At 36.4% G+C, this 13,195-nt stretch overlaps 1 protein-coding gene across 10 annotated transcripts in view; it reads right to left on the bottom strand.

Annotated features, from left to right (window-relative positions):
* ULK2 (unc-51 like autophagy activating kinase 2) overlaps window positions 1-13,195 on the bottom strand; it is a 178,814-nt gene that overhangs the window by 144,144 nt on the left and 21,475 nt on the right. For 9 of the 10 annotated variants that reach the window (XR_010321043.1, XM_064279347.1, XM_064279349.1 and 6 more), the window contains exons 6-10: window positions 7,228-7,401; window positions 6,588-6,661; window positions 3,870-3,971; window positions 2,957-3,015; window positions 1,269-1,351 (exon numbers count right to left, since the gene is read on the bottom strand). Coding sequence is in view for 9 of the 10 variants with exons in the window: in XM_064279347.1 (XP_064135417.1) it covers window positions 1,269-1,351; window positions 2,957-3,015; window positions 3,870-3,971; window positions 6,588-6,661; window positions 7,228-7,401 (492 nt within the window). In the remaining variant the exon portion in view is untranslated. The remainder of the gene's footprint in view (window positions 1-1,268; window positions 1,352-2,956; window positions 3,016-3,869; window positions 3,972-6,587; window positions 6,662-7,227; window positions 7,402-13,195) is intronic. The other variant, XM_064279350.1, reaches the window with a different exon arrangement.

The raw sequence follows: 13,195 nt of genomic DNA, 5'->3' as shown, positions 1-13,195 counted from the left end.
GTTGCTAGGAGAGCAATGGGTAAAAAGCAATGGGTAAAAAAAACTGGCATAGTGGAGCTTATGAAAATATTTTGCAGTGGGAGGGAGCGGTTGGCAAACAAACATAGAAGGCGTGCATTATCTGCATAAAAATACGATAGTGTTTATCTGAAGTAGACTGATGACTTAAGATGCATATTATAATCCCTACAGCAATCAATTAGTAACTCAAAAAATAGTTACAAAAAATCAAAGGAATTTAAAATGGTACACTAGAAAATCTATTTAATAAGTATCACTCACAGGCTGATGACCCCCAACTATATCTCCAGTCTAGCACTCTCCTCTGAAATCCACGTGCCTTTTTTGGCATCTGTATTTAGATGTCTAATGGATATCTTGCCCCTGTAGCCTGTTCTATCCACTTCTGTAACTGACATTTCCCTCTTGCAGTTGCTCAAGCTGAAAATCCTGAAGCCATCCTTGGTCTTCTCTTTCTCTCACATCCTACATCCAGTCCATCAGTTTCCTTTATCTCTGAAAAGATCTAGAATCCAATTACTTCTCACCACCATTGCTATTACCCCAGTCTAAGCTAAGTTCATCTCTCACCTAGGTAACTACAATAGTCTCCTAATTAGTCTCTCAGTTTCTGCCCTTGCCATCTGCACCTCCTGTCCGTGGGTCCAGTCTATACTCAACACAGCAACCTTTTTAAAACCTCAGTCAGATTATATTATACCTCTGCTCAAAACACTCCGATGGCTCTCCATCTCACATTGAGCAAAAACCCAAACCGTTAACTGACCTTCGAGCTATTCCTCAAGCTTACATGGTATGCTCCCAGCTCTGGGCATTTGTACTGGCTATCCACTCTGTAAAGCTCTTCCCACAGATATCCACATGGTTTGCTCTCTCAATATCATCAATCAAGTCTTCTTTTAAATGTCATTTTCTCAAAAGGCCCTTCCTGACTACCCTACTTAAAATTTCAATCCCTACTCTATCCCCCATTTCTCTTCTCTTTTTCTCCGCAGTTCTTAACAACTTCTAATATATCATTACAGTTTATAATTTGCTTATTGTGACTCCTCCGCTAGAATATATGCTACACGAGGACAGGGATTTTGTTTATTACAGTATACGCATATATTTTTAAAACAATGAAAATAAAAAAAACAGAGGTAGAAAGAAAAGTTAAATTGACCTAAATTTTATTGTGAAACCATCTTTTCAGAACACATCAAAATAAAATTAGAAAGCATACAAAATTTGAAAATATTACTTACCAAAGTCCATTCTATCTTTCTGGTTTCTTTGAAGCAAACCCAAAAGGAGATTAGCCAAATAAGGTGATGTTTCTCTGGGAATACTGAGGGAAAGGAAAAGAAAAAAAAAAAGGACCTAAGTGGTGAGTTTATATATCTTAACCACATGATGCTTGCTTGCCTTCATTGTGGTAAGTGAAATGTATATGCAGCTTCACAAATACTACAGTTTATTTTTGGGATACCAAGAAAACCATGGTAAAGCCTCATCCCTTAAAGGAGAAGAAAAAAATAAACATTTGCCTTTGAGAAACAGCATCAATTTCAGAAAGATTCCTGTATTGTGCTTATTACCATTGTTTGTCAGAGTGTACTGGCATGAACAAAGTACTGCACAATCACAGACAATCTTGAGTTTTAATACAACTTTCACCTTTTACTAATAAAAAATCTATTGCTGTCAAGTCAATTCTGACTCATAGCAACCCTACAGGACAGAGTAGAACTGTCCCATACGGTTTCCAAGGCTGTAGTCTTTCTGGAAGCAGATTGCCACGTCTTTCTTCTGTGCAGCGGCTGGTGGGCTGACCACTTAAAAACTGCGTAACCAAGGCTCTTCCTTTCCTTGTACTAATAGTTGCTATAAAGTTCTCTATTAGAAAAAGAGCCACTTCAAACTCTGTAACAGGACAGTGCTTACATAAATACAAGTGAGAAGTAATACAGCTTCCTAAAATCCAATAAGAAAGAGACAAACTAGGCAATAGAAAATTGAGTAAATAATAGGAATATACAATTCACAAAATAAAAAGTACAAAAAGATATTAAGCATATAAAAAAAATCCAACCTCACCAATGATAAGAATAATGAAAACGGAAGTAACAGGTAATTTATCCTCCTCCATTTATTTGTGAGGTTAAAATTTTCAAGTCTGATTAACATGTTGGTGATAATGTTGGGAAAAGAGCATTCTTACATACTGCTGACAGGTATATAAATTGATATAGCTTATTTGGAAAGCATAACTTTTGATCCAACAATTCCATTTCTAGGAGTCCATCCTCAAGAAATGTACAAATGCTCAAAGGTATACACACACACTCACACTTTTTACTAAATCCTGCTTTTAATAACAAAATATGAAAAGAGGAATCTGATTAAATAAAATATAGTACATCTAAACTATGAGACCCTATGTAGTCATTCTATACACACGTTGCTAAACAAAGTAAAAAAGCAAGTTGCAGAACAATTTGTATAATATGATGTAATTTGTATTAAACCACATGCCCATGTATAAATACATACATAAACAAGCACTCAAACACATAAAATATTTGCAAAAAAATCTGGAAAAATACACAGCAACCTTTTGTTATCCCTGCATAGGAGCAGAAAGTTTGGGGGGGAATTTTACTTCCTACTTTATGTACATCTGTTCTGTTTGTATCCACCTCATCTAAGGAACACATATAACTTTATTCTTTTACAAGAAAAAATAACTTTACATTAATAAAAAAGAAAATAGTAAAGCACTACAAAGGCACCTACAAAGCTCTAGTAATTTTCTAACTTTCTATTATAACAAATGCTCTAGCATTACTGTCAACTGAAAAAATATTCAATAACAGAAATATAAAAAACACAGAGTTCAAATGAATAACATTGTTTCACAAAGAGTAAAACCCTGTATAATCAAATCACATGCCTAGGCATTAAGCTCCTGTGTTTTTCATAAAACATCCTTAGGTCTTGAGGACTATTGGCCTGTTTAAAGAAGAAAAAAAAAAAGGGGGTTAATTTCTTAAACAATGGGGACAAAAATTTCAAATCATATGACTGACATTCATATTCTTGCTACAGAACATAGATTCTAAACTCAAAAGCCATGGGTTGCTGAGGGAGCCATACCTGGCATTAGAAACATAAAACCTCTGAATTGCGTGCAAATTCTGTATATCTGAGCATAATAGACCTTTTCTGAGATCAGTCTCTACCATGCACCTAAAACTTGGAAAAGGTTAAGAACCACTATTCTGGAGATTATACAGCCTACCCAATTGTGTGTATTTCATTACATAAAATCTGGGTTTTTGCCTTAGGATGTTCAGTGGATTTAAGGAAGAGAACTATGTATATACCACTACTTTTCAGTCTCTCCAGAGACACAAATAGTACCCTCATAAAAGGAACTACTAAATTAATGAAGCTGTCTGTATATACAAATTACATTGGGAAATTAAAAAGTATTTGATTTTTTTAATACCATCTTGGGCAAATAACTTCACTTTGTTCCAGTTTTCAGATTAAAAAAAACTCTTTATAACTTATGAAATTATAACATGGGCAATATAAATTCAAGAAATCATAACAATTATAATCTAGAGGGCTTTTAACGGAATGTTAGGGGGGCTGAGAAAGGGAAGATAGACCCAAAATAATTTCCCATAAAACCTAAGCAATATACTCCCTCTCACCTAGTAGAGATCAGGAATACAGAGGTGGAGATAGAGTTTCCAGTGATCTCCCCAGAATCAATTCTAGCCCACACTTGGGTTCCAGGACCCCAAAATCAGGCCAAGCGGAAGCATCAAGAAAAAAAAAAAAAAAAATCAGGTTACCTGAAAAGGTGGTTTTCCAACTAGGCATTGGTATATCACTGTTCCTATGCTCCACAAGTCGGCCTTAGCATCATAATGTTGAGACATAATAACCTCAGGAGCCTGGGCATAAAAAAATCCAATGTACTATGTTATTTAAATAATATACAGATATTAACTGGGAGAGGTCACATTTCACGAAACCAGAAAAATAAAAATACACTGTAGTATTTCTCTAATCAACCGATATTGCAATGAACTAGAACTACAGGTAGTCCCCAACGTACAGTGGGGTTTCATTCCTACGACTCTGTAGTCAGTCAGTTCTGACCTAAGTTAAATACTTCATTTTTTTTTTCAGTTTTCATTATTATTGCCTTTTATTTTCAGTATCTTTTATAAATCCTAACACTGAACATGGAAACACTGGTGGCGTAGTGGTCAAGTACTACGGCTGCTAACCAAAGCGTCGGCAGTTTGAATCTGCCAGGCGCTCCTTGGAAACTCTATGGGGCAGTTCTACTCTGTCCTAGTGGGTCGCTGTGGGTCGGAATTGACTCGATGGCACTGGGTTTTTTAACATTGAACATCTGTGAGTGAACATCTGCGAACAATAACATCAGCAAATTCTGTACTGCAATGCTGTTATGTGGTACATGTTAGTAATAATAAGCTGTACAAAAAAAAAAAAGACAGTAGTAAGTGCAGTTCATGGTAACGTGAGCGTAAGTCAGCAACCACCTGTACATTATTATATCGTGATTTACTGGGAAATCTCAAAAACGACGTTGCATGAAACGAAGCTGTAGAAAGATACACACTACATACATACTTTTTTTTTTTTTTAGAGTTCTACACGACATACATACATGGACACATAAAATACAGTAAGAATTTTTAAATAATCATAAAAATACACACCAACTACAGGATAGAAGTTACTTCTAGGGTATGCGAATGGGATGGGAGAGTGGTAAATGGAATCAGGGAGAGGTACAAAAGGGACTTCAAGCTGTCTCTGAAATATTTTTTCTTAAAACAAAAAAAAGATCAAGACAAACACAGCAAAAGATTAACTATGTTATATATATAGATGGGAGGTACATGAGTGTTTGCTATATTATTCCCTATATTTTGTTGTAATTAGAAAGCTTTTATAATAATAAGCAGCTATGGTGCAAAATACAATAATAAAAAATAGTCTTAAAATCAAAGGTATTAGCAGGAGAACAGTGGGATGCAGACCCCAAACTCTCATAAAAAAGACCAGACTTAATGGTCTGACTGAGACTAGAAGGACCCCGGCAGTCATGTTCCCCAAACTTTCTGTTGGCCCAGGACAGGAACCATTCCTGAAGCTAACTATTCACATGGATTAGACTGGACGACAGGTTGGAGAGAGATGCTGATGAGGAGTGAGCTACTTGCATCAGGTGGACACTTGAGACTATGTTGGCATCTCCTGTCTGGAGGGGAGATGAGAGGGTAGAGGGGGTGAGAAGCTGGCAAAATGGTCACAAACGGAGAGACTGGAAGGAGGGAGTGGGCTGACTCATTAGGGGGAGAGTAAATGGGAGTAAGGTGTATATAAATTTATACGTGAGAGACTGACTTGATTTGTAAACTTTCACTTAAACCACAATAAAAATTATTTTTTAAAAAAAGGCATTTCTCTGCTGCTTTGTGATAAACATTTTCCCACCTCTCATCAGATGTTGCTTTTGACATATACCATATATCAGGGGAAACATTAAATAGAAATGTCAAATATACTTAAAGGTAGTAAAAGTTTATTGGCCAGGCATAACATTTTTATTTATTGTCCCTAATAAACTTCGTATTGAGCTAACTTTCTTTAATGATCAGCTCAAGCACTCTCTTTATTCTCAAGGCTGAACTAATTTCATATTCAGGAAGTGCAAAGTATTTTTAAATTATATGAAATTATAAAATTTACTACATCTATATAGTAAAATCATTATTAAGAAGGCAAATCAGATGTAAAACATATTTGAACTTTGATTACTAATGTCCCTCTCAGAGTTGAATGATTTTAGATTAGAAGAATTCCCAATTGAACATAAATCCATTTAAAGTTAGAACTGTAACAGGTTACATTTATTTGCTTGGACAAATTCTTAAACTCCAGAATTAAGGTATTTCCAGGCTTAATACTAAAAAAACACCAAACCCACTGCCATCAAGTTGATTCTGACTCATAGCGACCCTATATACTTCATGTTAACTCAGAAATTTCATGGCCTAGCCATATCAGACATGATAATAATATCTATATCAAAGGATAAAGAGGAAAGCTAGTATATTTCAGCTTTCAGTGTGATGTTGATGGAAAACACTTCAACCATCTAGGGATCTTGTCAAGAGACAACATGCAAAATATGAGCACGCCAAGTAGCTGAAGAAGTGCCCTAAAAGACACAATATTACACATCAAATATAGCATAACCATACTTCATCAATTTTTATTTTCAATTTAGTCTAACAGAGAATTCCTACCATAATAACTAATCGTTTTAAAAAAATTAAAATCAATGGGCAAAAATTCCTTACTTTTTCAGTCCTCTATGTTAAAGCAAAGATTACAGCATTATCAATAGCTAATATCAGTAATGTAAATAACAATTCCTTCCTTCAATAATCTTCCTTCAAGCATTACACTTAAATTCCAATGCTTATGGGACCATGCTGCAAACACAAATGAGGCAAATATTCACTCACCATGTACATTGGGGATCCACACAGTGTTGCAGCCATCATATTACTATGTAGGTAACGAGCAAAACCAAAATCCGCTATTTCACAAAATAGAAAGCATAAAAACAAATGATACATTTGCTCACACTTAACAGAGAGTACACGATTCTTCAAGACACAAGAGAGTATGATGTAATTATTCTTCTAACAACCAAGAGAAAAGCTTCAAAAAAATTTTAGCATTACTAACTGCTTCAAAAATTTCAGAAATACAAGAACACTAAAAAAGTGCAAACTAAGAAGGCTGAACTAGACGATCTCTTAGATTCTGTTACGTTAAAATCCCACAAGCTATAACGAATCAGGGTTATTAAAGCTGCCAGCAATCATAAGACATCAGCTTCCCTCTCAAGTAGAGGAGCAGGATTTGCTGCTGAGATTCATATTAAGAGCTGCTTTGGCCGTCTGGCCCTGTCTGAGAGGTTTAGCATATGCTGCCAATAGCGTAAAGGATTCACAAATCTAAATGTACCTCAATGAACTCATGAAAAATTTCAAAATTGTGTCAATACAATTTATCCTTCCAACAAAGCTGAACTAAAATTAACTAAAAACACCGAGCCTTAGAAACCTCCTTTGCATGAAACAATACATGGCCATTTACCTATTTTAATGCGGATACCACTGATATTTGACTTTCTCCGATTGGCATAGGACAACAAGATGTTCTGTGGTTTAAGGTCCCTGTGGATTATTCCTTTGCTGTGCAGGATTCTCATGGCAGCTGCAATCTGATGCAAAAACACTCTGATAGTATCTTCACTCAGAGTACCTTTAGCTGGTAGAAAAGCAGTCACATAAACATTTAAGCACATAAAACCAAAAATCATCCGCACATTCTGTCAACAGAAACGAGTTGTTAAGGAGACACGAACTGGGATTCACATTTACTAATTTTTTACTTTAATAATTTAAGTCTATGAAAAGATAGACAGATATCAGATTTCTCAAAATTTTTAATCTGTTATAAAAAGAGCTGACTTATGTTTTCATCTCTTGTTTTCACTAGTGTTAATGTTTTGTTTTTCCCTTCACTATTTTTATTGCTGCAAGTGTCTACATTACTTCAAACAGAACAAAACTGTGAGTCTCCTTTATACGACAAAAAAAGCCCCTCTTCTTTTAGTCAAATATCTGGGATAAATGTCCGCATTTAATTCTAACCATTACAAGAGTACGAATTAACAAGAGGCGAAAGTCTTGGGTGGAGAGGCTGGGCATGACCGTTCTCTGTCTAGCGTGATGAAAGCTCCTGTCTAGGATCTATGCTCTCACATCTTCTCTTTCCTTTCCTCTCCACTGCTGCCCCATCACAACACCTGTCATAGCTGAAGTACCTTTAAGAAGAAATGTTTTAACCTGTTTTTACTCCTATAAAGAGGTAGTATAAACACCGTTAAAAGTAGTCATTATTCAGTAATATAGTATTTACACGTGTATGCTGTAGTGTGTAATGGTTAACAGCTTGGACTGGAGTCAGGCTATCTTTGTTCAAGTCCCAGCTCTCCCCTTAGTATAACCCTGAGCCCATTTACCCATCTACAAAGAGTAAATAACAGACTAACCACAGGGAGTTGCTGTGCCAATTAAGCAAAATAACACATTTAATGATAAAGAATTTAGAAAAAGACCTGGCATATATACTGAGTACTCAAATGTTGCAAGTATGCAAATATAAATATTTTATTACAATGGATCTAAAAGTCACAACTCCATTTCTTGAATCTACACTGCTGCTGTTAGCTGTCATCCAGGATTCCAACTCATGGTGATCCCATGTGATTTAATATCTATGAACTTATTCTAAATCCTCTGTAAACCTACTTTTGCTCATACGAGTCTCAGACTATGATCTTTATAACCTTTCCACATTCAATTAACAAAGTTAAAAATAACATTAACACATGGAACAGGTGAAATATTACAGTTTTAAAATAATTTCAATGACATATGGACATTTTATGTTCTTAACATCTTCAAATAAAAAACCCTCACAGTGTAAAATTATCAAATACTTTTTTCTTTGAGGACTGTTTTTGATCTATCCTCCCTTTTTTTAATCTTTGGGTTTCTTTCGTAGTATTCACTGTAAAAATTTTTAAAATACACTGAAATATACAACACAAAACATAAAATATTCCATAATCCCATCCCTTAGAGAGGAACACTACTAAAAACATGGAAAGTATTTTCTTCCAGATCTACCTTTCTAAAAAAAAAAAAAAAACTTTTCTACACATATTAATATATAAATTATTGCATATTAGAATGGGTGGGTGAAATCAACTACTACAAGCTTTATTTCTGTAAGGTTTTACTTAAATTACATTGCAACAATCAAAATGTACAGTATATTTTCTTTCATTTCATTCACTTAAATTTTCATGGTAGGACTTCTGCTACTTTAAATGACTGTAGCTGCTTACTATTCACATCTTTGCCCCAATATAACTCAGAGTCTAAATGTTCCCGTGGGAAAAAAAAACAATGATTCAGTTTAAGCTATCTGTGGCCACAAACTGTAGTATTCACGTATTTCTATGAATGTGGGATTTGACTTCTCACAACACAATCCTAGAAAGTGAAATTTCCAGGTAAAGACCTTAACACTTTTAAAAGTAATGTCAACATCAAAACTCTGGAATGAATGAATTCTTGAACAAGTTAACACTGAGAAAGATTGGGCCTGGCTGCCACAGATTTAGCATGTCCTGCTAATTAATTTAGAACCCATTTTATTTTAAACCTGCAATTGACAGAATTGCTATTTTTTTTAATGTGAAAGGTGTTTTACTTATAGAGTAAATAAAAAGACTAAACAACCATGTCATGATACAAAAATTGGCACCAGACAGACCTTCTAGACCAGAACTCTCTGAAAGAAATACAATGCGAGCAACCTAACTTTTCTATTAAGTGTTCAAAATCCAGTGTATATTTTACATTCACAGCATATCTCAATTGCAACTAGCCACATTTCAAGTGCTCAAGAGCCGCATGTGGTTAGTGACTACCATACTGGACAGTGCAGCTCTAGATGATTCCTTGAGAACCAGAAATTCTTTTATATGTCTCTGAAAGTACTTAAAAACTACAAGTAACACCCTCAAGGACTGTGGCAGAGAGGGACCAGGCAAGGTAAATAACTTAACCAAAATCACACAGCCATAAGGTGATATAAACACTGGAATTGTAACCACGCTTTCCTGTCTGACTCCAACATTGAAGCTCTTAATAAGCCCTTCACTATTTGGTCGCTTATTACAACAATATTGCTCTGGAATATCAAATGCAGAGTTCAGCATCATGGACAGAACTGCTGTCAAAATTAACTTAAATCTGCAGCAAGAGTAATAGTACTTGTATCAGTGAATAGTACTTCTGTTACGAAATACAGAGTGATATAAAGATTTATTTAAAAATCATTCCTAACACACATAGCAAAATACTAAAAACGGCTGGCTCTAGATACTTCCTTCTAATGTTTTTTAATATAAGTGAGACTGAAGTATTTTGGCAATTTTCAATATGCTTTTCCCCTTAAAATTATGACAAGTATTTACCCAACTTACTACAAACTAATTTTTAATAGTTACATACTGTTCTATCATTTTAGTAAACCATTCCCATGCTAACCTACACTGGCACTGATGCCAATACTTCAATGAACATCTTCATATCTTAAGAGTTTTTTTTGTATTCACAATTACTTGTTTGGAACAAACAAACAAAAAAAACACACACACACAAACCAAACCCGTTGCCATCAAGTCAATTTCCACTCATAGCGACCCTACAGGACAGAGTAAAACTGCCCCATAGGGTTTCCAAGGAGCGCCTGGTGGATTCAAACTGCTGACCTTTTGATTAGCAGCCAAGCTCTTAACCACTACATCACCAGGGTTTCCATAAATGGAATAAGAACATTAAAATTACCATTACATATTGCCAAACTTTTCCTACCTACAGTGAATGGAAATGTCTACCTCATTGTATTCTATCTACTATTTTATGATTTTTTTTTTAAAACTGGGAGGGGAGGAGCCAAGATAGCACCATAGTCAGATGCTTCCAGTGGTCCCTCTTACAACAAAGACCCAAAAAAACAAGTGAATCAATTATATAAGACAATCTAAGAGCCCAGGACATCGAAGGCAAAGTTGAGGAACCAGACTGAGCGGCAGGGGGAGGAAGACACAGTTCAGAAGCAGTGAGGAGTTTTGAGACCTTACCCGGTGGAAACCGGCACTGTGCAAGCTGGAGCCGCTGGCACGAGCACAGTGAGACAACCAGAGGTGTTCCGGGGAGACCAAGAGGTAGAGAATTCACTCAAGACTCCAGAATTGGCAAAAAGCGGCACTCTCGGCATTAGTACTCGCGTCTAATCTATTGCATGGACCTAAAAACACCCCTTTGGAAAAAACTCTCTCCCATTTAACTGACCCCTATCCGCTCTGCACCAGGTCCGGAACTGGCTTCAGTGATAGTCATTTTCGCTGGGCTGGAAATATGACCTGTTGCGTCCCGAGCCATCCTCCTGACCTTGGAGAAGGAACAAATTAACACATGGGAAAAAAATAACCTGCTGGCTCCCCTAAGCTGGGACTCAGGGCACAGGCATAAGCAGCCCATGGACTTTGAATGCCTTTCACCCTGCACAGGCCTGTGTGGGCCCATTTGAACGGCGTAGGGCCTCATTAGCACAGTACAACAGGATATATACCTGAAGTCTAACTTCAACTGTTTCAGTTATATAAATGGAGAGGCAGGTTTGTGACATCTGACACCACTCTGCCTATTAACCAGTGTCCTCACCTACCACATCAGGGGCCTGAGGACTGGTGGCTCCAACCACACAACCTAGACACCTGCAACAGGGGTCTAAGAATAAGTGGTGCCTCCCAGGCTTCACAGCCAACAGCACTGGGTGCTCAAACTCCAGCTGCAATACTACCCACCCAGGCGCTCTAGGGAACAAGGACACGCTTTCCTCACATACATTCAGGGGTGGTTAACAGTCCCCTGCCTTGCTCAGTGTGTGATCCCCCACTGCAGCCAAATACCTGTGTCTATTCCCATCAGCCTGCCCCTCTAAGACTGTAGGTAAGAGCCTGCACCACATACTTTGTGACCAACTACCTGGACACCTAAGCTGAATCCACACAAGAAAAGTAAACGCATTCCTGGGCTCATATACCTAGTAACAACTCTATCTACCTGGTGACAGGATGTTAGAGCTTCAGTGGCACCAATAATCAAACTAGCTCACTTAAGCAGCCTATTTGGGCATATCAAAACAAACAAGAAGCCAGGACAAAGTAAGCAAACATAAAATAAATAAACACAATAATTTATTGATGGCTCGGAGACAACAATCAATATCAAATCTCATAAAGAGGCAGACCATAATGGTTTCAGCAAGCTCAAAAAACAAAGAATCAAGAAATCTTTTAGATGAAGAGAATTTCCTGGAAATACCAGAGGTAGAATACAAAAAATTAATATACAGAACTCTTCAACAGATCAGGAAGGCGATCAGGCAAAACACAGAACAAGCCAAAGAATGCACAGACATAGCATTAGAGGAAATTAAGATTAGAGAAGAGCATGACAAATTTAATACTCTGCAAGAATCTATAGAGAGAGCAAATTCAGAACATTAACAGTAAAATTTCAGAATGAGACAACTCAATAGAAAGTCACAAAAGCAGAATTGAGGAAATCAAAGTCCAAATTAGTGAGACTGAATATAAAGCACTTGACACCAGCATATCTGAGGAAAAATCAGACAGAAGAATTAAAAAAAAAAAAAAACCCTAAGAATTATGTGGGACTTTATCAAGAGAAATAACCTACGAGTGACTGGAGTACTGGGCAGGCAGGCAGATAACAGAAAATACAGAGAGAATTGTTGGCAGAAAACTTCCCTGATATCATAAAAGATGAGAAGATATCTATTCAAGATGCTCATCAAACCCCACACGAGGTAGATCCCAAAAGAAAATGACCAAGATATATTATAATCAAACTTGCCAAAAAAAGATAAAGAATTTTAAGAGCGTCTAGGGATTTTTTTTTTTTTTTTTTTTTTTCACCTACAAAGGAGAGTCAATAAGACTAAGCTTGGATTACTCAGCAGAAACCATGCAGGCATGAAGGCAATGATAAAGCCTTAAAGGGAAAAAAAATGCCAGCCAAGAAGCACATACCCAGCAAAGCTGTCTCTTGTATATGAAGGTGACATTAGGACATTTCCAGATAAACAGAAGTTTAGGGAATTTGCAAAAACCAAACCAAAGTTACAAGAAATACTAAAGGTAGTCCTCCAGTTAGAAAATCAATAACATCAGATAACATCCCAAGACTAGAACAAAGGACAGTGCAATCAGATATCACCCCAGATATGGAAATCTCAAAAATATATCAAAGCTAAAACGCTCAAGACAGGGAAACAGAGACGTCATTACGTAGAAGATGACAACATTAAATCAAAAAAGAGGGACTAAAAAATGTAGTCATAGATCTTTCATATGGAGAGGGAGTCAAGGTGATACAAAGAAATAAAAGTTCAG

The sequence above is a fragment of the Loxodonta africana genome, chromosome 2 (assembly GCF_030014295.1).
Source record: "Loxodonta africana isolate mLoxAfr1 chromosome 2, mLoxAfr1.hap2, whole genome shotgun sequence".
Lineage (NCBI taxonomy): Eukaryota > Metazoa > Chordata > Mammalia > Proboscidea > Elephantidae > Loxodonta > Loxodonta africana.
Note: the sequence above shows the minus strand (reverse complement) of the source record. Positions and strands in the feature narration are given on the sequence as shown.